General features: G+C 58.3%; 1 protein-coding gene across 2 annotated transcripts in view; it reads left to right on the top strand.

Annotated features, from left to right (window-relative positions):
* The window catches only part of CAMK2A (calcium/calmodulin dependent protein kinase II alpha), a 69,419-nt gene that overhangs the window by 41,634 nt on the left and 3,845 nt on the right, over nt 1-23,940 (top strand). The window contains exons 12-17 of one of the 2 annotated variants that reach the window (XM_004696723.2): nt 3,097-3,139; nt 6,601-6,641; nt 10,532-10,564; nt 11,550-11,598; nt 19,999-20,074; nt 22,203-22,297. In XM_004696723.2, the coding sequence (XP_004696780.1) occupies nt 3,097-3,139; nt 6,601-6,641; nt 10,532-10,564; nt 11,550-11,598; nt 19,999-20,074; nt 22,203-22,297 (337 nt within the window). The remainder of the gene's footprint in view (nt 1-3,096; nt 3,140-6,600; nt 6,642-10,531; nt 10,565-11,549; nt 11,599-19,998; nt 20,075-22,202; nt 22,298-23,940) is intronic. The other variant, XM_004696724.3, reaches the window with a different exon arrangement.

Below are 23,940 nucleotides of genomic sequence, written 5' to 3' on the forward strand. Positions count from 1 at the left end.
GCCAGGTTGGCACAATTAACTAACTAACCATCCTTGCTTCCAGGGGCATTCTGGCTGTACTTCTTCCAAGACAAATGTGTTTGTTCTTCTTTTTTTTCCTTTTTTAAAATAAATCATTTTATCAGGGGCTCTTTCAGCTCTTATAACAATCCATTGGATCAAGCACATTTGTACATATGTTGCCATCATCATTTTCAGAACATTTTTTTCTACTTGAGCCCTTGGTATCAGCTCCTCTTTGTCCCGCCCCCCCCCCTCACCCTCCCTCCCCCGTGACCCCGTGATAAATTGCAAGTGATTGTTTCCATCTCGTGTCTGTTCTTTGGGCGGCCCATCAGCTTTCAGTCCATCCCCACCCCCCCACCCCACGTCAGAGTCCAGTGCACCCATTCCTCGGCGGTCCTCCTTGTTCTCGGTCCAGCTTCCACATGCACGTGAAGCAAAAGGAAATGCCAGGCCCTCCGTCAGGTGCACCTTAGTCCTCAATGCGAAATCTTTGCTCTTTAACACTCTAAAAAAAGCTTGTGCTGCAGGTTTGCCCAATGCGGTGTGCTATTTGAGGACAGCCTAGGGGACCCCTCCGTGCTATAGGGTTGCTATGAGCTGGAATCCACTCAACAGCCCACGGCAACAGGACAGTGTGTGTGTGTTTCCTGGATGGTGCAAACAGCGTTCTCTCAGCTATTCTCTCCCACACATCTGGTGGTGCAAACCCCAGCCAGTGCCCCACAGAAGAAAAGTCCTGGCCACAAGCTCCTGATGGAGCAGCTCCACTCTGGGACACATGAGGGCACCAGGAGTCCAAGGGAACTGGACAGAAACAGGCTTGGTTTGCTTGCTTGCTCGCTTTCTAAGTGGACACATCGCTGCTATTGTTTTGAGGTGCCATTCAACAACAGCAGGAAGCATTACCCAGCCCTGTGCCCTTCTCATGATGACTGTGATGTTTGAGCCCATTGTTGCAGCCACTGTGTCCATCCAGCTGATTGAGGGCCTTCCTCTCTTCCACTGTCCTCCCACTCTACCAAACATGGTCTCTGCCAAAGAGTGGTCTCTCCTAAGGACACGCCCAAAGGACGTGAGGTGAAGTTTCATCATCTGCGCTCCCCAGGAGCATTCTGGCTGTACTTCTGCAAGACAGAAGAGTTTATATATTTATGAGATAGGTAGGCTGGTAGGTAAATAGAGACAGGGATATACAGATACAGGAACCCTGGTAGCCATGAAGGTTAGGAATTGGGCTGCTGACCATAAGGTCAGTGGTTCAAACCCACCCGTTGCTCTGAGGGAGGCAGATGAGGCTTTGTGGAAAGTCTGCTCCTGTAAAGATTTACAGTCTCAGAAACCCCGTGTAGGGTTGCTATGAGTCGGAATCTACTTGATGGCAGGGGACGGCTTTATAAAGAGAGGGAGAAGCTTATGTTAAGGAATTGGCTTGTAGGATTGTGATTGGCAAGTCTTAAATTTGTAGGCCTGGCAGTGAGCTGGAAATGTTGGCAGAATGGCTACGCCACAGTCTGGAAGAATCCTTCTCCCTTGAAAAGGTCAGTTTTTGCTCCTAAGATCTTTAGCAGATTAAATAGGCTTTATTTAAGAGCAACTGATTTAAATGCCCCCCCAAAGCCAAACTCACTGCCGTCAAGTCAGTGCTGAACTGCAGTGACCCTATAGAACAGGGTAGAACTGCCCCTATGGGTTTCTGAGACTGTAGCTGTTTATGGGAGTAGAAAGTCTCATCTTTCTCCCTTGGAGTGGCTGGTGGTTTTGAACTGCAGACCTTTCATATCGCAGCCCGGTGTGTAACCACGAGGCCACCAGGACTATGGGTGGTTGGCCAAACAACTGAGCACCATAGTCCAGCCAACTGGACCCATAGCCATCGCAGGGTGTCTGCAGTGTGTTAGCTGCCATGGCCTCCCTGACTATGGAAGGACAGACGGACGAACAGGACATGGCCGGGTCATGGTGAGTGTTGTGGCCAAGGCCACAGGAGCACAAAGCAGCCCCCGAGCCAGATCTGGGGGGACCCCAGAAACCCTCCCAGAGCAGGTGGTATTCAAACCGAGACCTTGAAGGATGGGCAGGTGTTAGGGTCTGGGCAGGAAGGGGTCCCTGAGAGAGTGAGAGCAGTCTGGAAGTGTGGGTATGGCCCCTTGGGTGGACCAGCTGTGGCTGGACAGGAGGCCATGGTGGAGGGTATGAGGTCCTGGCTCCAAAGTTCCGGGGGCACGGAAAATGAGAGGCTCAGTCCGTGGTCAAGGTCCCCAGGAGGTTATCAAAGGTTCCAGTGGCCCCAAACTGTGTGATCTCAGGGTCTAGACAGCTCCTGGTCGGAGACCTGGGAACTGGTTGGTGGAAGAACCATGATGTCCGCAGCCCACACAGCAGAGAAGCGATGGGCACAGTCTGGGTCACTCAGCACCTCTACCGACTTCGCCCACGCCTGGATGGGCGAGACAGCAGTGGCTAATGGGTGCCAGGAGAGCTGAGTGGGGCCATAGAGGAAGTCTCGAATGTCGCCATCGGGGATTGTGGAAACCACAGACTGTCAGACTCAGAGAGTGTCCAATAGGCCTGACTGCAGGGCCGTCAGCCCCTGCTTAACCAGCAAGCAGGGGCGTACTCCATATTAAGAACCCTCCAGAGTTGAGCCCAGGGGCCAGGGAGGGAGGTGCTAGTGCCCAGCAGAGAGGCAGAAAGACTGGCATACGTGGGTCCATTGGCTGTCCCTGTCCAAGCAGGAAGCTGCCACAGCCTTTCTGAGCCGCTGTAGCAGGTGTCCTTGGAGCCCACACCAGCCTTGGTTGGGCCCCAGGACCTATTAATATCTGTCCCAAGGAGCTGGGCCAGCGAAGGCCTGCTAGCCCCTCACTTCCGCCTGGGCTAGGGGTTCACGGCCCTGGCTGGATGTGTTTGGCAGGGGTGGTCTCTGGGCTGTGTGTGGGGACAGATGGGGGCATAGGGGCAGAAGACAGTCTGTGAGGGCAGCACCTGGGCCTCCTTTCTCACTGTCCCTCCCATTTCTTCCTCTCTCCTCTGCCCTTCACCCCCGCCGCCACCACCCTTCCCCTGTCCCTACCCTCTTCTCTGTTGCAGGGGGCCATCCTCACTACCATGCTGGCCACCAGGAACTTCTCGGGTATGTCTGGGACCTCAGCATCCCCAACTCGTCTTGCACTGGTCTGCTGGGGCAGCATCCTACTGAATGTTGGGGTGCTCTCCACCCAAGGGCCTGGGCCAGAGGTTGCTGTAGATGACTGTGGGGCTTAGGCCTTACCCACCACCCACTTGAAGTCCAAGGTCGCTCCCCACTGCCCCGCTGGGCTGGCGTTCTCCAAAGGGGCTAGTCATGGGAGCAGACTTCCTGAATGTTGGGGTACAGATCCAGGTTGGACTGAGCTAGGCCAGGAGAAACACTGCCACCCGTCATTCTTGGAGTGCTGTGCTAAGCACGCCCCATGCACCCCACTGGGTAGCTCATGACAAAGAAGTTAGGGGATGCTGCCATCCCTTTGGTCCAGATGAGGAAACTGAGGGAGATGGGGTCTGACTCCCCACACTGCTTCAGAGAGGCATCGCCCAGGTTCAGCACAGGTCTGACCAGCCTGAGCCAGTGCCCCTAAGTAGCCTGGGTCACCCGGCAGCCCAGACGAGGAGCCTCCAGGCCTTTGGCCAAAGCTGAGCCAGTTAAGTTGGGGAGCGCCCAATGACCTGTGGCATGTGGCCCCAAAGAGAGTAGGAGAAGGGAGTAGTGCCAGGGCTTAGCAGGAAACTCCCCTTGGCTCAGTGGAGAGGGGTGGGGCCCTTGCCCGCCAGAGCTGCCCTCTGGAGCCCAGGAAGGCTGATGGGGCAGCTGAGTCGAGAGATATAACAAGCTCACCTGAGGGGCCCTCTGGCGGGGGCCCCGCCAGCAGAGATGGCTTCAGGGGCCATGTGGCCACCACTATACTCGGGGAGGGGGCTCAGCTCTGAGAAGGGGAATGCAGGGCCTTGGATTCATGAAGGGCCCATCTGCTGGGTAAGCCGGCAAGAAGAGGGGGCCCCAGAGGTGAGAGCCACCACACAGACCCCTCTTCCACTCTCTCCCTGCACAGGGATCCGACAGGTCCTTACCCTGAAAGATGAGCTGCCCAGATAGTCAGAGTCTTTTTTTAACAACCAAAGCTCCCCTAGACAATTCCAGCCCCCAGCTCACAAAACGGTGCCTGTGGGCAGATCCAGTCGCTACATGTGCTCTTTGGGGTCAGCAAAGACGTAAGTGTCTGTTTTTTAGAACAGGCACAACGGACTTGGAAATCAAGGGGCTCAGGAAAGCCCCCAAATGTCTGGCTTCCGTTCAAAGTCTGAGTATCTGCCCTGCTGTCGTTCAAAGTCTGAGTATCTGCCCTGCTGTCCGGTGGAGGCTCCGGGATGCTCTCCTCCAGGGGGCGCGCTTCCAGCCTCTCCGGTCTGCGTGGCTGTGGGGCCTGTCTCCATGAATGTGGCCTGTCTATGGAAGTGGGAAGGGAGGTCAGGTTCCTTACACCGGGCTCTGTTCAAAGCGGGAATATGAAAGACTGTCTGAAAGCGCTATATGTTTTAAGAAATTATTCTCTTGGCTGGCCCTCTCACTTCATTCATGCTCATTGCTAAGGGCGTAATGGTGTAGTGGGCAGCTAACCATGAGGTCAGGAGCTTGAAACCACCAGCCGCTCCGAGGGGGAAAGATGAGGTTTCCTGCACCCATAAAGAGTTCCAGTCTCAGACATCCACAGGCCCCGCCCTATAGGGTTGCCATGAAACAGAACTGACTTGATGGCAGTGAGTTTGGGCGTTTGGGGGGTGGGGGGCCGGGGGTGACGTAGTGGTTACACAGTGATCTGCTAACCGCCAGGGCATTAAATCCAAGGTCCTTAGTTCAAAACCAGCCCCTGCTCCTGGAAACAGGCGACTCTTCCTACTTTCCTGATGCTGTCCTGTGGGGTCGCTATGAGTCAGGCCGAGCTGATTGATGGCAGCAAGTTTGGTTTGGGCCACTCTGAGAACTTGGGTGTCCAGCCCCTTCCCCAACCCTCCAAATCTCCCCTCTCATGGAAGAAGAAACTGAGCCCCTGAGAAGGAGGTCACTAACTATTGGTGACAGAGCCAGGCTCCTTCTGCTCCAGCCTTGGCTTTGACTGAGGCCACCTCCCCAAGGGCAGGCTCCTGGGGGGTTCCTCTGCCCCAGTCTCCCAGCAGGGACCGAGGCACAGGGTGAGCCTTGCTGGAGTCCTGACCCCAGTCCACTAACCACTGACCTTAGATGGGACCTCTTCCCTCTCTGCACCTCGATTTCTCGATCTGAAAAACGGGCCTGCGAGCCTCCCACCATGTGGTAGCTCTCAGGGACATGTGGTGGTGACAGGGCCCCATCAGCTGTCACGTGGGAAGGGCTGCTCTTAGGTCAGCCCACCTCTTGGGTCGTCATTCTGAGGTTAGGGGTGGGGGGTAGGGGCGGGGGAGTGGTGAAAGAGGGGGAGGGTTGGCTGGGCCTCTGGCTCCTCTGGACAGCTCAGAAGCAGGGAGTGTTCATGGACTGGGCAGGGCCACACCAAGGGACTATGCTAGAGTGGGAAGTAGGGCCCATGGGCGGGAGGGGGCTGAGGAAAATGAGAGGGGAAGGCCAGGAGGGGACCCTGCATCCTTGCTTTGCAGCAAAGAGGGACACTTCAGGTCGTGAGTGGAATGTGAGGGGGACAGGCAAGAGCTCGTGGGGCGCTGGCATCCGCACCCGTACCCCATTCCAGCTCGTCTCTTCAGGTCACTAGGAAAATAAAGTACAGTGACGAACTGTTTACTGAGCACCTACTTTATATATATCCTGCCTCGTTGAACTTAAGGCACTTGCTTACGGGTGAGAGCCGGGTGCCAGGCTGGCCCAGGCTGGGCATTCCACGCCATTTCCTGGCTGGTGGCCTCTCCCGGGGCTCTGGCCAGTAGATGAGTGGGAGGGGAAGGGAAATGGCAGTGGCCAGGCCTCCCTGAGAGTGATGGCCCCACTGTGTGGTCCACCAGGAAGATAGCCAGTCCAGCGTGGGGCTGTGGAGCCCCGGAGCAAGGCTGGAGTGGGTGCTCTGGCAGGGGTGGGCCCCAAAGGGGCATCTGCTTCTTGTCATCGGCAAAGCTCAGACTGCAGCTGTCCAGAGGGGGGAGGCAGGGCTGACACATGACCTCCACAGCAGCATGGGGCTAAAATTAGAGAGGATGGGGAGGGAGCGGCGACCAGCCCCGGGCCGGGCCGGCTGGCAGTCAGGCCTCCGGTGGGCCACCGACAGCGGGGGTGGTGACCAGGACGAGGGGAAATTCCGAGGCTGAAACAGCAGCCCCACCGCCCAGGACACTCCGGCCACTTCCCTGGACCCATGGGGCCCGAGGGGCATGCTCAGGACTGCTGAGAAGCTAGAGCTCAGGCCACCGAGAGCTACTGGGTGGCTGAGCAGGGCAGGGGCGGAGGAAGCCTCACAGGACCGCTCTGTGCCCCGCAGCGTCCGCCTGCCCGCGCGAGGATGCTGCTCTTCCTCGCCCTGTGGGCCCTGGTGCCCTGCCTGGTGTTGGTAACCCTCTACTTTCTCTCCTCTGCAGGAGGCAAGAGCGGGGGAAACAAGAAGAATGATGGTGTGAAGGTAAGCTCCCGAGAGCTGGCAGGGCAGCCGTCCGGTGGCCTTCCCACCCTCACCGACTGGCTTCAGAGCTGAGCCACCACCAGGCCCTGCTGATGGAGGTCTAGGCAGACCTGTAGTACCTGTGGCCAGGCTGTCACCAGGCCCGAGACCCAGGCTTCAAGTGTCTGCCCTCCTGCCCGGTGTGCTGGGGTTTGGCTGGCGGGGGCAGGCTGGGGCCAAGGGCAGGTGGCCTGAGGTGTGAGGGAGGGGCTGGTCTATAGGTTTCTGAAAGCTAGAGACCTGGGGAGGTGGGGGTGGGGGGACCTGAATAAAGGTGAGCCCAGGGGCGGCTCCTTTTCCCAAGGGTGGGCTGCTGAAACGGGCCCCTGCCTGCTGCACCCCTGGCCTAGCCCACAAAACCTGGGGAGGACAGAGCTGTCCTCTTACCTCTGGGACCCAGAGGTGTCTCGGCCTCCAAGGCCCCTGACCCCTGCCAAGCCCCAGGGGCTGGGGGAGACCCAGGCCCTCTCTATGACTCCCCCCACATACTCCAAATGCCCGTGTTGCTTCCCTCCCCTATGCTGAGCCCTCCTTCCTGCCTGTCTCTCTCCTCCTCTGCTCTTGGGCCTGGGCCCCGCTCTGTCACTGGATCGCTGGTTCTGCGTGCGCCTGCCCTTCTCTCCAGCCCTGCCTTTGTGGGCTCAGAGCCCTGCCTGGCCGGGCTCCCAGGGCGGGGCCGGCCCGGGACCTGGGAGGTCCGAAGGTGCTCCAGACTCTGCAGCCAGGTGTTCTGGTGGCTTTGTGCAGGGTGGCACTGATGGCCGCAGGCTGCTGGCTTCACTTAGTTGGGGGTGAGTGAGAGGGTCCCGGCCGGGTGTCAGAGATGGGCTAGATGGCCCCTCTGCCCCAAGCCCTCGGCAGGGCTGAGTGTCCCCCGAGGTGGCCGGGCAGCAATCGGGGCGCTGTGGACGGGTTGTCCACTACAAGCAGCTGGCCGTGTGGGAGAATTAGCGAAGACACCGGGTGCACACTGAAGGTGTAGTCCAGGGCCAGCAGGGCCCCCTGCCCCTGGATGCCTGCCACTCACTGGCAGGGCCCTTTCTCTCTGGTGCCCTGGACTGTGGGCCACCATGTCTTGGGAAAAGAACGTTTGCTCAGGAAACTGTTTGGAAGGCCAACCCGATCTGTAGCCTGAACAGATCCCATCCTGGAGGCCGGAGTTCAGCGCTGGCTGACTTGTTGTTTGTTTGGAATGGACTGTGGAGGACTCTCCTTTGCGCCCCCCAGTTCTGGAGAGTGATGTGGGGCAGGTCGCACGTGCGGGGCTGTGTGTTTCCGGTGCTGAGCTGGACTGCTGGAGCCCTTGAGGAAAACCATCGCCCTGACCCCGGCATGGGGGTGCTGGGGATAGAGGCCACTGATGGCAGGCCTGGTGGGGGCTGCACTCCAGGTGGGTGAAGGACGAAGGGACGGAGGGGCCGGCCTAGTCTGCTGGCTGTTAAGGCTGCGGGAGCTTGAGCCGGCTCCTCTCGGAGTGAGACCAGGCAGGGTTCCAGGAGAGGGGTCTCAGTTGATGGGGACGGCTGGCCTGGAGTCTCTCACTGGGCCTGCCAAGCAGGGTGCCGGGCTCCACATAGCCAGAACAGAGGACTGACGTCTCAGGGTGGCCCGGGCCTGGTGGAGAGAGAGGCAGAGACCACGCTGGCTGCCAAGGCTTCCCTCCCACACATGGAGGGAAAAGGAAGAGGGAATATGCTGCTTCCTGCTTCAGGGGTAGAGCCTGGGGGGGGGTGGGGGGGGGTGTTTCCAGGCACCTTCACTACCAGAGGGCCTGGGCCTTGAGTGGGGAAGGCAGCTGAGGGTCTGTGCTCACCCCTCAGTGGCTGTGGGAGGGAATGGAGGCTGCTGTGGGGCGTGGGGAACCCTGGCGCCCCGCTTCTTGTGTGGTCTAGAGGGGAGAGCACCGTGTTCTCTTTGCACCTGAGTCCTCGAGACGTCTAAGCCAGCTGGGGCTGAGCTGAGGAAAGAGTATAGAGGCCAACACGGGCACAGACCCGGGATTCTGAGCAACGGGACAGGATGCTGCACTGCGTGGACACTTAGGGCTTTGACCGGCCTCCGCCCCAACACCCGTGCTGACTGTAGACCCCCGCCACCCTGTGGCCCTGAGACTGGACTCGACTTTCTGTGACCGTCCCTGGGGAACTAAACTCTAAAGCAGCTGGTGTGAGGGTTTCCGTATCACCATCCGTCGCCGTTTGGAGAAATGGAGACTTCCTGCCAGCAAGCAGCCATGCCCCCACCCCGCCACTGCCCCCGGCTGCGCCTAAACATGATCAAGCCCACCGCCAATGCACCGACACCCAGCCCTAGGGTCCTGCCTCACTGAGGAGGGACAGACACCTCCCGTCTTCCACCCACTCACTGCCGCTGTTGGTGTCCCGTCGTGCAGTTGTGACCCTCCCCCGTGTCCCATCCTGTCACCGTGCGTCCGAATCTGATGCAGTCTGCTCTGTGTTCCCTCCTTGTGTCCTGCCTGGAACCCCCTGGCCTCCGTGCAGCTCCTCAGGTTTCTGCTGACAGCTGAGCTGTGTGGGCCTGTGGCCTGACCCACAAGCACCGTGCCCAGCGGGGCTCCACCAGCTAGCCAGCGAGGCTGAAGCTGCAGGAGGGAGGGAGGAGGAAGGGGGAGCTAACTGCAGGAAGCCCCCTGTCTGTCTGGCCCGGCTGGGGAGGTCTGTGAGGCGTCCTGATGCCTGCTGGGAACCCAGCCATGTCTGCGGAGGCCCTGGACGGGGAGCCTAGGGTCCGGTGCACCTGCACTTGAAGTCAGAAAGCCCACGATTTGGCCCTGAGCACCGGTGCACCGCCCTGGCCAAGGCCTCCCCTGGAGGGCATCCTCTCCGGGCTCTCCTCGATGCCCACCCAGCAGTTGGAGAGGCCTCCTGTCCTCCCGAATGCGCCTGCACCCAGAGCAGGACGGGCGTTACTGGAGAGAGGCTCAGAGAGTGAGGAGAAAGGGGTCCTGCTTGCAGCTCTGCTAGGGCTAACCTAAGACCGCAGGCAAGGGCACGGCTGCTCGCGGGGCCTCGGGTTCGCCCTGTGCAGATGAAGGGTCAGCCCCAGCCTGCATTCTCTGTGAGTGGGAGTCTTTGAGACTCCCGACTCGCACTAAGACAAGGAGATTATCTACATTTGTCCTCTTCCTTCAACGGCCAACCCAGGGGAGGCTACAAATGCCCCAAGCTAGAACTGCCCGGTTGGCAGCACCCAAAGGTCCCCAACCTGGGCTCAGCTGCACTGCTGTGCTCCCCAGGGGGCCAGTCACCATGCAGGATGTCAAAGGTCACGTAGAGGACCGGGCCTGCGCTGGAGTCACCTGGGGTTATTGCTGAAAATGGAGGTGTCCCCGCCCCACCTCCACCCCCAGACCTACTCATCAGCCCCTTGGAGAGGGTCTGGTTCTGTATGGTTTGGGCCAGTTTCCAAACCAGTCGTACACTCCACCAGGAGAGGGGTCCTCTCCCAGACAGGCTGAGAGTCAGCCTAGGAGCAGCCACTGGGCCTGGTCTCCTGACCTGAGAGCCCATTGTCCTCCAGGAGCACTGGCTTCTGGGGCAGAGCTGGGAAAAGCATTCCCTTTCCCCAGGCGCTTGGTGCAGGGGGCTTGTCCTGGATTGGAGAGAGAGCCGGGTAGGTGTTGACCCCGCCCTAGGACTTAGGGACGAAAGAGGCCTGGCTGGTGCTGTCAGTCGGCTGTGGCCCAGGGGAGCCCCGATTCGTGTCCTGACATCAAGTTGGCAAAGGCCCCCAGACCCATCCTCTTTCCACCTCGTCCATGTCGTCCGCTGGCCCCTGCTGTTTTCACGCGGTGTCTCTTCCTGCCCCCTCTCTTCTCCTTGTTTTTCCAGAAAAGAAAGTCCAGTTCCAGCGTTCAGTTAATGGTGAGTGTCTGCTGTCTCCGAACTGCCGGTAAATGCTGGGCCTCGAACCCTCGCTCCTGCCTCGCTCCTGCAGGCTGCGCCGGGAAGCGGGGGCGGGGAGAGGGCGCTCAGAGCGTGCTTGGTACGTGTGCGTTGTGTGACAACATGTGTGTTGTGTGTGTGTGCGTGTGTGTTGTTTGGTGTTTCTGTTAACACCTTCAACTTCATGGCCCGGACCAGCAGCCTGACAGTAGAACTGAGAGCTCCCTCTGGTACGCAGGTGGATTTGAACCCTCACCCCCGTGCAGCCCTGAGCTTCTCGCTTCACCCTGCCCCTTGGCAGTAGGACTCATCTCAGGGCTTGGTTGTTGCCAGTTGTGGCGAGGGTGGGGCTTGGTTTGGCAAGACGGCGGACGGCGGCCATCATAGAGACCCTTCTTGAGCTTCTGCAAGGCTGCCGGGGCCTGCTGGGGGCCAAGGAGCCCCCACCCTGCCTCTGCTCAGCCTCGGGGTTCAGGGGTGGCATGGTGACCTGCTCCTCCTCTTCTGACTCCATTGCCGTCTCACTGCAGTGTGGTTCTTCTCCTTTCTAACAAGTCTGCCCTTCCTCACACCGGCCCTGCTCCCGCCACCCCCCTTTCCTCCTCTCCCCCGACTCTCTGGCCCCATGGCGTCTCTCTGCTCGCCCACATCATCCCCTTCGCTTCCTTGAGCAGACAGGGCCCAGACAGCCCACCACTCTTCCAGAAAGGCCAGGCTTCTTTTTGCATCCATTCCTCCACCCCCACCCCTCCACCAGCCACCTGCTTAGCTGCCCCCCCCCCCCACCCTTAGGCTTGACAGTCCGGCGGGATTCTCAGGGCAGCATCCGACGGATGGAGGAGCCCAGGTGGCTTGCTGGGATCAGCAGCAGCAGCAGCATGAGGCAGCGGGGGTGGCCCCAGCCAGCGGCACCTGGTCTTGGGGCTGGGGTGAGCTCACCACACACTGTCTTCCCTCCTGGCAGGAATCCTCGGAGAGCACCAACACCACCATTGAGGACGAAGACACCAAAGGTAGGGCAGCTCTTGCCTCCAGTAACTGGGCCCTGGGCCTCACTGACAGCGTCTGCTGGCAAGACACGCCCCCCCGGCCCCCCCCCCCCCGCCCTCTTCACAGAGCCCCACCCAGGAGCCTTCCAGATGGGCGTGTGGCAGGGCCGCTTCCCCATGTGGTGGTGTGCTCAGATCACGCATGGGATTTTAGGGTTCTGAATTTATTTTGATCTGTAGTAGAAAAAAAAATTTTTGAACTTAATATAATCCAAATTTGTGGTCATGGGGAAAACCTAGGGTCGCAGTATAAAATTTCCTTCTGAAGTAAGTGCACTTAAGTTTTCTTTTCTTTCTTTTTTTTATTGGGGGACTCTCACAGCTCTTATAACAATCTATCCATCCATTGTGTCAAGCATACGCGTACATATGTTGCCATCATCATTTTCCAAGCATTTCCTTTCTACTTGAGCGCTTGGTATCAGCTCCTCTTCTTTCCCTCCCTCCCCCCACTTCCACCCTCATGACCCCTGGATAAATCATAAATTATTATTATTATTATTTTCCTATCTTGCACCGACCGCTGTCTCTCTTCCCCCATGTTGCTGTGGTTCCATCCTTAATTTTTCTTAAGGGCGTTGATTAAGGCATGGGCACCCGCACGCATGTCCCAGCAATAGCAGTAGAGGCTGGGGCAGCAAACCCCAGCAAGTTCATCTGACCTGAGAATGGGGTGCGCAGCTGGAAGTCAGCCAGCCATGCAGGGCCTGCTGTGGCCAGTGGCTCACAGGAGTGAACCCTCGGGCCACTGACCAGACAGTTAGAGAGGCCATGCCAATGATGCCTATGCTCGTGATGGCCACCGCGCCTGGGACAGGTCCATGCACCAGACCCGGTTCTAAGTACTCTGTGTGTATTCACGCCATCGCTGCACGCTGTCGCCCAGGGAACAGAGGGCAGAGAGGATGAGTCCATGTGCCAGAGCTCTCCTGGCCAGGCCGGTGGAGGCAGGGCTGGAACTGGAGCAGCCTGGCCCACTCTGGGGCCTCAGTGAGCAGAGCCTGCCTATGGGGCACCGATGCTCTGGTCTCTGCTCAGGAGCAGCAGTCCCTGCTGGCCCCACCACGGCCACCCCCACCCTCGTCGCTCCCCTTGGATGGGCGCAGGCCAACACAAGGGCTCTGCACTCAGGTGGGCCAGAGATGCCTTGTTGAAAATGTAGAAAAAAGGTTGTTGGCCTAGACCAGTGGTTCTCAACCTTCCTAATGCCGCGACCCTTTAATACAGTTCCTCATGTTGTGATGACCCCCCCCAACCATAAAAGTATTTTTGTTGCTACTTCATCACTGTCATTTTGATGAATCAGGTGACCCCTGTGAAAGGGTCGTTTGACCCCCAAAGGGGTTGCAACCCACAGGTTGAGAACCGCAGGCATAGACCCCCTGGGAGCTCAGCTAAACCCGCTTAAACACTTCTCAGGACTTGAGCTACTCCGCCCCGTAAGGCATGCAGTGCTTGGACATGGGGCCTTTGCTCGTGTGATAAGTATTGTGGCACTAGTGCAACTCAGGCGGTAAAGCCAGTCAACCATGCCCATGCCATCACTGCTTCGATGGATACTCTGGGAGACTGCCACCCACCCCGCCCAGCTGTGAGGTGCCCCTGGTATGGGCTGTCCCCAGCTCGGGGAAGAGGTCACCCTGTCACCACAGCCTGGCACTAAGCACTCAATCGTTCTGTTGTGAGGGCGCGAGGGACCACCTTGGCACCAGGGGTAAAAAGGCACTCTTCTCCCGAGACGGGAACCCCTCATCGAAGGCCTGGAAGTCCTCCTGAAAGTTGGAGCCACGTGGGACTCCACACCAGGGCTTGGAGCTCGGCCCGCTGTGAAGAGCCCGGAGGTGAGCGACCGGTGAGAGGGGAACTGGGCACAGCCCCAACAGAGACTGATGGCGCCACGCAGGAGAGACGGAGCCACGGTGACACGGTGTGAAGTGATGGCCATCGAGCTGCTCACAGACATGGTGAATGGATGTGTATTTGGTCGTGCATAGTACCACCATAAAATATATCTTTTTAAATACAGTACCCAGAAGAAGCATGCCTCAGTCCGGTCAGGTGAGCATCCTGAGCCCTGGGGGGCATCATCGGCTAAGCACACCCCGGCCCTGTGGAATCCACCTCCATGGACCAAGCCCCTGCCATTGCTAGGATGTGCCTCCTGCTCTGGGCCTGCCCCAGTGGTAAGAGCTTGGCATGGCCTCCGAATCTTCGTCTTGGACCAGATGGGGACTGTGGAGGTGACCTAGCTCTGGGACTCCCCTCAAGAGTACATTTGCTGGACAATTTCAAGTTATTCAACCTCTCTGAGCCTCCATTTCCTTAACAGTAAACTCTGCCCAGCAGTACCATCAAGTTGGATTCTGACTCAGATGGACCTCACATAGGGTTTTCTGAGACTACAGATCTTTATGGGAGCAGGCAGCCTCATTTTTCTCCCTCGGAGTAGCTGGCAGGTTTGAACCACCGACCTTGTGGTTAGCAGCCCAACGCCTCACCCGCAGCACCACGGGGTGTGTTGTCAACAGTGACAAGGTGGCCCAGTACCAGCCTTCACATTGGCGTGCAGCTGGAATGAGAGCTCGGTCACGCTGTTGGTCAAGCCGATGGCAACTCGTCCTGTCCTTCTCCAGCACAGAAGGAAACGTGGCCCAGGCCAGCACCACCCTCACAGTGGTCCTTACGCTTGAACCCACGGTGGCAGCCACTGTGTTGATCCACGTGATGAAGGGCCTTCCTCTCCTTCACGGACCCTCCACTGTACCCAGCCTGGTGTCCTTCTCCAGGGACTGGCCTCTCCTGACAACATGTCCAACGTACGTGCGATGAAGTCTTGCCATCCTGCTAGTGTTTGCAAGACCGCTGGAATAGCTTCCCCTTCAGAGCAGCACGCCGCAATGGCTGAATAAACCCTCATCTCGCTCCTTTGGACTGGGGTTTCTGGTTGGATGGACTGGAGTTTCTGGTCCTCTGCAGTAATTTTGGGCCGGATATTTGTATGCGAAGCAGACAAGGAATATGTTCTAGAATAGATGGCAGCATTTGTGCACATTGTTAACACAAAATACGAGGCGTCCATAGCCTGTCCCACCTGGGGTGATGGGTTGGGGCTGTCTCTGAGAGGCCCTGCTTTTGCAATCCTCCTCCCCTGCTTTAGAGGGATCTGGATGGACATTTGTGTCAGGCGTTGCGGTCTAGTTCACCTGGTGGCATAGTGGGCTGTGCATGGAGCTAACCACAGACAGAGTCAGCTGTTCGAACCCACCAGGGGCTCCGTGGGAGAAAGAGGCTGGCTGCCTGCATGAAGATGTTACGTCTCAGAAGCCCCAAGAGGCAGTACTGCCCTGTCCGATAGGGCCGCTCTGAGTCGGAACCCACTTGGTGGCCATCAGTTTGGCTTGGGTGGCGGCCCCTGTGGGCACAGTGGTTAAGCACATGGCTGCCGCGGGAGCCTCCCCAGCAGCTCCACAGGAGACAGGCTTTCTCCCCCAAAGATTAGGACCTTGCAAACTCCATGGGGTCATTGTGCTCCAAACTGTGGGGTCACTATGAGTCAGAACTGAGTTGAGGGCAACTAACAACCACCGCCCCCCACCTGACCCCCAAAGCCTCAGAGGCGAGGTCCGGTGCCATGATGGCCCCCTGGGCAGGCAGGCACCCCTTCCTGGGCATGGCAGGAAAGATCTCGGCTCCCCCAGCTCCCCCAGGCTCCAGGAAGGTTTCCAAAGAGGCACTTTCTGGTGCTAATTTGTTAAGTCTTCATACTAAGTGAGACAAGCAGCTGGCGGGATGGACTCTGACCCAACATTAAAGTTAATTAGAAATGTCATCCTTCTGGGAAAATTTTCCCCCAAGCAGAGAAAGGGACATTAATATTTCAGAGCACCCGGGCTGACTGCACCGGCCTGCTGGCGCCCTCTGAGCTGCCCGGGGCTCTGCCCTGCTCCCTCCCCAGCCCTCCCTCCTCCTGGAGCCTCCCATGAAAAATGGATTTCCTCTCCATCCCAAAGAGCCATCTCAGACTCTGGGCAGAGACATTCTGGCAAATGTCAGCCAGGAATTCTGACCCCACCTCTGTTTGGTGTGCTGTGTGACCTCAGGAGAGTCCCTTCACCTCTCTGGGGCTGCAGTTTCCCCATCTACTGAGCGTACACCTGGTTGGGAATGAGGGACTCACAAGGTTCTGGGGGGCTGCTGCAAAGCAGGGGCCATGCCTGCTCAGCGCTTCCTCCAGATCTCAGGACACTGGCCTTCAGATCCAGGGTGCGTCCAGGAGGTTCCCGCCAGCCCACTACACACTGGCTTTCTGCGTGGCTGGAGGGACAGGCTCATGAGCTGGGGTCCGCAGGGGCCAGGCCAGCAGTGTGGTTAGAAGACCATGCTTGTGGGGCTCAGAGGTTGACGCGACCCACACTTGAGGTCCTTCTGACTCGGAGCGACCCTCTAGGACGGAGCAGAACTGCCCCTGTGTCCAGGAAGTCTTTACTGGAGAAGAAAGCTTCGTCTTTCCCCCATGGGGTGGCCAGCCGCCGCGAGGGCTCTGAAGAATGGCTTGACCCTCAGAGGGACTTCCTCTTCAGGATGATGTGTGGATGCTTCAACTCTGGAAGCACTGTCTCGGCCTGCTTCAATCGAGGTGTGGAGCCCAGGCCGGAGAAGGGGACAGAGAATGCCACCCTTGGACGATCTCTCTGATGGTCAGAGCATACGTGAGGGCTGTGCCGGCAGGAGGTCCTTGCCCCAGGGCCTGGGAGTGGCCTCCTGGGGGCTGGGAAGGCCTGCTGGAAGGGGCGTGAGGTGAGGAGCAGGCCCTCCCCACAGGACCCTGGAAGGCAAAATGCATCCCCAGAGGGCACTGTGAGGGGTGGTTTTCTTGGAGACAGAGTTTGACTTTAAGGAAGAGGGGGTCTGAGTGGTTCAGTGGTGGAAACCCTCACTTTCCCTCTGCCAGACTGCTCTTCCTGGGCAGCTCCCGCCCCCACGCCCGCCGTCTGTCAGCAGGGACTTGCGTGGTGCGGCTGCGGACAAGTCTCAGCAGAGCTTCCAGGCTCAGGTGCACAAGGAAGGAAGATCTGGGGACCCACTTCTGCGCTGAGTGCTCGAAGGAGCACTACAGTCCAGTCCGCAGCCATTCAGACGGGGGTTTTATTCTGTCATTGCCAGGGCCGCTTGTAGAGTCAGGGGGCTGCGCACTGGCAGCGAACAACAGTGACAACACCACCACCCACCAGGGCGCCAGCCTCAAGGATCCAGCCAACCACCACTTACCGGGGTGTGAGCTCACTGGGGGCAAAGCCTGTGAGACGTCTGCACACTGTCAAGTGGGAGGTTGGCTTCCAGGCCAAGGACTTGCACAACTGTGCTGGCTGGGGTGGCAGGCTGGAGTCTCCTCCACTGGCCCCTGTTATCCGGTTTCCAGATAACAGTCACAACAGCTCTCCTTGAAGGACTGCCGGGCACTGCTGTGTCGCTTGGCACAGTGCATCACTACTTGCCTAAGAGTACTGATGCGCGGACAGCCCTGGAGTGCTGTCAGGTAAGTGTTGGACTGCGAACTGTAAGGCCAGTGGTTGAAACCCACCGGCCGCTCTGCAGCGGAAAGATGAAGCGATGTGTACCCTATAGGGGGCCGCCCTGTGGGGCTCAACTCAATGGCAGTGCGTTTGGGTGTTTTTGTTCTGTTTTATTGTTTCTATGAAAGAACCCTTCCTGGCTTTTGGTGAGGTCCGTATGGTGTCAGCTATTTCTATTGATGAGCTCTAAACACAATGCGCAGAGCAGCCATGTGATTGGTCAGGCCTGGATGACTGGAGAGAAAAATCCAGGAACAATCATCTATGTGTAAGAAAGAGCTTTATATCAAGAAGCTTTATATATCAGGAGAACATCCCAGCCCAATTCAACTCAAGTCCACAGTCTGATACTAGTCCATAAGGCCCTCTTCAGACTCACGCGGTCACATGCAATGATGCAGGAAGATCTCAGGCCAGTGGGTGCAATGTCATATGGATCCAATGGTGGTGGCTCTGGCAGGTCTCAGAGTGACTCTTCAACAGGAAGGTGAAGGCAGAGAGAGGGGAGGGCCCTCCTTATGAGAAGGCCACACTCACAAGGAGGCACCATCAGGCTGTGACCTGATTGACCGGCTAGACTCCACCCTACACTTTCATATCTCTTCAAGCTGGCATACCACGGTTCCTTTAGTATCCCCACTCTATATACTGGGGCACTGAGGCACCTCGTTCTGGGTCACACGGAGCCAAGACCCATACTCAGCGAGACTGGCTCCTGAGCCCCTCGGGGACGAGATGATGTTGCTGAATGCCACGCAATGCCCAGCTGGGCGGGTTCTGAAGGTGTACAGATAGCACAAGTGCCCCAGCCCATCAGAGGCCATCACCCCGATTCCCCAGGGGAGCAGTTGGAGGGTGTGGTGGGAGAGGGTCCTTGGGCCTATCTTTCTGGGCCTTCCCACCCTCAGTCTCCATGTCCCCAGGGGAGGACAAAGGAGGCCAGGCTCTGTGTAGCGGAGGGTGGCGACTCCAGGGGGGGGCTTCAGAAGCATATCATCAGACCTTTCTTCCGAGGTGCCTCTGGGCACGCGGGAACTCCGGTCTTTCCGTTAGCAGTGAGCTAATCCTTTACACCCCCCAGAGACCCCTGGCCAATGGCTGAGGAGAGGTTGCAGATGGCCATCACTGCATCTTCTGAGAGCCCACCAGGTGCCCGGGGCTGTGAGCCCACCTGAGAGGCAGGTGGCGTGGAGAAGAGGGTGAGGGGAAGTGCAGGTGCCTCGGAGCTAGTCATTTAAGCTCCTCACGGTGACTGGGAAGAGACCACCACAGTGACGTCTGCCGTGAGAGTCCAGATTCTTTGAACAGAACAGACAGGGCAATGCCAGGCCCATCATTCATTCGTTCATTCACGAAAGCCTCTGTTCTAGGCTCCATGTAACCTCGGGGCAGGGGCAGCTTCAGGCCAGCCTTGTGCGGAATGGGGCCCCTTTAAACAAGAGGGTGAGGTGTTTGCTAAGACCTGGAGCGTGTGGGAGAATGCTGGCTGGGAGCCAGGCTCCGCACCAGGAATGTCCTGTGTCCTTGGGCAAGTTGCAACTCTTACCACGCCCCAGCATCCCCATCCGTGTGACAGGGGGCTGACCTTCCGGGATTCTTCTTGGCCTGGTGCCTTATGACTCTGTCTTCTGGCCACCCAGTGTAGAGGCAGTGGCCCTGGTGTGAGGAGCGGACGGGGACAGGCCTCCATCATGCAGAGAACTGTGGGGACTCAGACTGAGCTGGGCCTGTCACTGCCCCGACCCTGCTCCAGGAGGCTGGTTGGGTTTCTGCCGCAGGGCAGGGAATCTGGTGAGACTTCTGCTGGACTCTGCTGAGAGCCAGCATACCTGGCCTGTGTCGCTGCTGCTCGGGTTCCTCTGGTATGAAATCAGGGGACCCCAGCTCTGCCACCTCCCCGGCGTGTTTGTGAAGAGCCAATCTGGGGGCGAGGTGCAGGCAAATTCAGCACTCACAGGGTGTCCCTGCTGTGTGCCAGGCTCTGGGCCAAGTGCTGCAGCAGCATAGCCTCAGCCCACCCTGAGAACAAGCCAGCCAGCAGGACACTGCCGCCCCCCCTTTGACAGACCGGGGAAGATCACATGGTTTGTTTGCGTGGGCTGAGTGTGATCTGATGCTGAAACCTGTGTGTGAAGGAGGCCTTGTCCCCACTTCACAGATGGGAAAGCTGGGGCTCAGGATACCACTGAGCTAGTAAGAAAGCATGAGCCCAGGGCCCCCAGCATCTAGCCCTGCACTGGGGATCCGGGGGCAGAGGGGAGCCAGGTCTCAGCAACTTGGATTCTTTATGTCTGGAAGGTTCTCAGGGGCTCGGTGCCTGATTTCTCCAGGCACCCATAACTCACCAGGACTTACTGCAAGAGGTGCTACAGGACCCCAGGACACCTTTTGGCCCTGGGGGAGGAGCCCCTGGTTCATGGTGGCCAAGGACAAAGGCCACTCTTTGCAAAGCAAGGAGGCAGGGACCCCTCTCACCCTGTAGTCATGACCGGGGTGCTGTGCGGGCCTGGCGTCAGCACACTGGTTGGTTGGGTTGTTGGGAAGCAAAGGCTGCCCATTGAGATGCTGGCTCTGTCTTAGCCAGTGGAGGGAACTTTGACCTTGTGCATCTTGTGAAACCTGTTTCTCCTTTCGAGAAATGGGGTCGACGAGATATATGTCCCCAGGATGATGCGAAGACCAACAACATCATTGGTAGGAGGTCCCCAAGGGGGGACCCCCAGCTGGCACGCAGCGGTGACTCGGGAGTCAGTGTTGCTATGACCACTTCTCTGCTCCTCCTGCCTTGCAGTGCGGAAGCAGGAGATTATTAAAGTGACCGAACAGCTGATTGAAGCCATAAGCAACGGAGACTTTGAATCCTACACGTGAGTCACTGGACGCATTCTGCATGTACCTCTGCCTGGATCTCGCTTCACGGGGTGCTGGTGGTTAACTTGGGGGTTCTCGTCTCAGACCCTCCCTGGCTCTCCTTGCATGTGCTGTGGGCCAGGTGGAACGATTCGGCTCTGCATTCAGACTTACAGATTCTTCCTTAGTCCTACTGCATGGCCCTGGTCCTCAGCTTGGACTTCCTCAGACCTCCGAACTCGGAGGGGCAGATCTAAGGACAGGCAAGAATCCACAGGATGTGTGTGGCTGAGAGCCGAGGTGAGCCACGGTACCACAGGATGGAACCTGCACTCACCGGGAAGGAGACAGAATGCGTGGAGATCACGTGAACAGAACGCGTGTGAGATGGTACCCGTGTGCAGTGGGTCGGGCTGTGGGAGGCGGTGCCCAGGCTGAGCTGGATCGCCCCCTGGGGCTCACTTGGCAGAAGGGCTGGTACCCAGCTTTTGGCACTGCCTCCCCAGCACTGACAGGGCTTTAGATGTGGGCTTGAATCCCCAGGCCCCCCTCCTGCCTGTTGGGTTCAGGTGAGATGGTAATAACAGGGACAGGGCTTACTCCAGGGGCAGCCTGCTCCAGGGCCCCACTGTGCCCAGAGCTGAGGTTTATCTTCCAAAGGCTTGGCAGGCCAAGCACATTTTGACTGTGGGGAGGAGGTTTGTGGCTGGGGGTGGTGACGAATCCCCCAGAAAGTCACCGGCTCTCTCTGGAGGACAAGGACGTTGGCAGGCGCATGTGTGACCCGAGCCCAGCATGCTCCTCCGGGTGTGCACGCACGTGTCCCCTGTGCACGTACGTGGGACGGTGGAGAGGGCGGTGTGCACAGGCGTGTGTGCCTGGGTAGCACATCCAGCATGGAGCTGGGCAGATAAAGGGTCTCGATACGACTGTGGGAAGGGGTAGCAGGGTCTATCATGCCAGTGGTTCCGGAAGGACAGAGGGAGGGGCCCCCGGGGACCTCAAGCCTGCCCAGCCATTTGGGTGTCCCTGGGGAGCCCCTTCTTCCCCTGCGATGTCCTTGCCTGGCATCTGAATCCCGACTCCTGGCCATGACCTCTAGTGTAGGTGCCTCTCAGTCTGGCTCTGTGTAACTCTTCATCTTCCTGGGCCTCCGGCCCCGAAGTCCCTACACCCAGGAGGTAGGACGCCCACATACCTCCAAGACTGGGGCTCCCCCTGTGTGTGTCAGTCTCCAAGGCACTCAAAGTTGGGTTTGAAACAGGCCTCTCGGGCTGCCTTGGGCTTCCAGTCCTGGAAGATTCTAGAGTCTGAATCATACACACCCACCTCCTCAAACCCTGAACAGCGGGATACCACTGGAGCATCTGAGCCCCACGGGGAGAGGCCAGCTGCCTGGGCTCTCAGGGATGAGCAGGAGGGAGAAGGACCCGGGCCTCTCTGTCTCTCAGATCCCAGCCATCCGCTCAGCCAGTGCTGCCCCGACGTCCTCTTCCCAGCACCACCAGGTGCAGGCCTTACTTGCGCTGGGGCCTGGCGTCATGGTCAGGGCCACAAGGGCTCATCTTGGGCCATAGAAGGCTCCAGAGACCTGGGAAGGAGAGACTGGTTTTCCTCTTCCCGCTCCTGGTGGAAGAGGACCCCGAGGGAACCGTCAAGCTGCTGCCAACGATAGGGCACTTTGGGTCAGATGGACAAGCCTGGCTTAAAGAATGCAAGCCACATTCATGTGGAGGAAAGGGTGCCCCTTTGGGGGAGGCAGATCAGGAAGGAGCCCCCGGCCCAGGCAGAGGCTGGAGAGGGGAGAGCAGGGTGAGTTCCTCTCCAGCTGGCCGCTGGGCATCACACAGCTTGGCCCAACATCACAGTGCGAGGTGTGGAGACCTCACACTGCTGACAAGGGCTCCCTCCCAGTCAGTGGCAGTGCCAGGACCTGACACATCTTTCCAGTTCTAAATGCCCCACCTGGCAGCCCTGGCAGGCCCTTTTCCACCGGCAGCCTTACTGGGCCTGTAAGGCAGGCTGGACTGATTCCATCCCTCAGGTATGGCCCCGGGCAGCCCACTTCCTGCCCCAGCCGACTCTGGGAGACTGAAGTTCCTCCCAAAGTGAGCTCAGCCCTCTTTCTCTGCCCTCCTTCCCCAGGAAGATGTGCGACCCTGGAATGACAGCCTTCGAGCCCGAGGCTCTGGGGAACCTGGTCGAGGGCCTGGACTTCCATCGATTCTATTTTGAAAACTGTGAGCCAATCTCTTGTCTCTTGGGTGCCTGTTGTCTGCTCTCCTGTGTCCCCTGTCCAGTTGGATGGCGCAGCAGGGTGACGGGCAGGGCCCAGGGGCGGCTCAGGAGCCCAAGGAGTAGAAGAGCCTGTGTGGACAGGGTGGGTATCTTCTTGGCTCCTGCTTCTAATTCTGTCCAGGAGGCTGTCAGCTGCCCCTCCTGTGGCTGAGGATGTGGGAAAGGACCCCCACAACAGGGAAATGTGCGGCCAGCCCTCCCACCCTGCCTACCTACTGCCTTGCCAGGGGCCTGCGGAAGGGCTCGATGCCCACCAAGTGGCTAAAGGTCCCTCAGACCCCAAAAACCAAATTATGTGCTCGACATTTGGGACCATTCTGGCTGCCCAGATGGTCACAGCTGCTCAGGCTGAGCAAGTGTCCCCGTGGGGAGAGGAGAGGCCCTGAGCTCCTACTCTGTGCCCTGCCTGTTTGTCTAGGTCTCTGTCCTGTATGTCTGTCTTTCCTGGGCCCCTGGTCTACAGGAGGGCCAGTCTCAGCAGCTCTGACTCCAGACCGGCAAGGCTGAGGCTGGACCTATGTGTGCCTTTGTCTGCAACTCTCCTTGGCCAGGGGTCCTGGGGAGATCAGCCAAAGCCAGAAAGAAGGTTCTCCCCACCCCACCCCCCAAATGAAGGGCACATGCCTCTGAGGTGCCACAAGATGATTTGGGGTCAGTAAATAAGGAGAATCTGCAGTGACCAATTTCACATGGGTTTCCTATCAAAGATATGGTAGTAATAATAATAATAAAATAAATAAACAGCTGAAACGGTTCCCTACGTGGTAGTAAGTAAACACAAGGAAGCCCATGCGTATCATACTTGCTAGATATGCTGTCCCCATCAGGGATTGTAAATTTGCAAAACAACAGCAGCCAAAGGCTTTGCTTCTGTAGGAGCCCACTGGGGGCTGGGGAGAAAGCCCAGCCGGACTTGGAGGCCCTGCCTTGGATGTGGTGCAAAAATAGGAAGCTATTGATTGACTCCAGATTAGTAAGTAAGCACAAGGACGCCTGTGCTTACCTGGCTGTGTGTTCTCACAGTTTGGGGTATAGGTAGCCCCCCAGCCACACACACACCTGCAGTAGTTCACAGAGAGGGAGAAGCTTGCCCCTTTTTGATGCTCTCAGCATCTCCAGCTTCACCCGGGCAGGCTTAGTGGGTGCTAGCCTGACCTGCACACCTCTCTGTCGAACAGTGGGTCTTGGCACAGGTCCCTCAAAGGCAAGAGCAGGGGCTGGGACTCGATTCTGCTTTCACTGGGCTTCTTACTAAACCCATCCTGCCCCCTGGTGGTGGGTGAGGAGTGTTCGAGGGTTCATTGCTGTAAACGAACAGCGTGTCAGTTGAAGGGAATCGTCGGATGGCGTTAGTACAGGTGGCAGGAATCCTACGGCAGAACTTAAATGATGGAAGGAGAGCAGCTGAGCTAGTCCAACTCTTCACCATGGGGGGGGCGGGGGCCGGTCCAGGGGACACCGAGGCCCAGAGAGAGGAGAGGGCCTGTCCAAAGGCACTTGAGCAGCGGATAGCAGAACCCAGACCTTAGTAGCTCCAGGGCCCCCCTTCCCCATGCCACGCACCCCCTCCCCTCCCCCAGCCAGA

This window comes from Echinops telfairi, unplaced genomic scaffold (assembly GCF_000313985.2).
Source record: "Echinops telfairi isolate 266 unplaced genomic scaffold, ASM31398v2 ScPeMD7_7469;HRSCAF=8507_0, whole genome shotgun sequence".
NCBI classification, from domain to species: domain Eukaryota; kingdom Metazoa; phylum Chordata; class Mammalia; order Afrosoricida; family Tenrecidae; genus Echinops; species Echinops telfairi.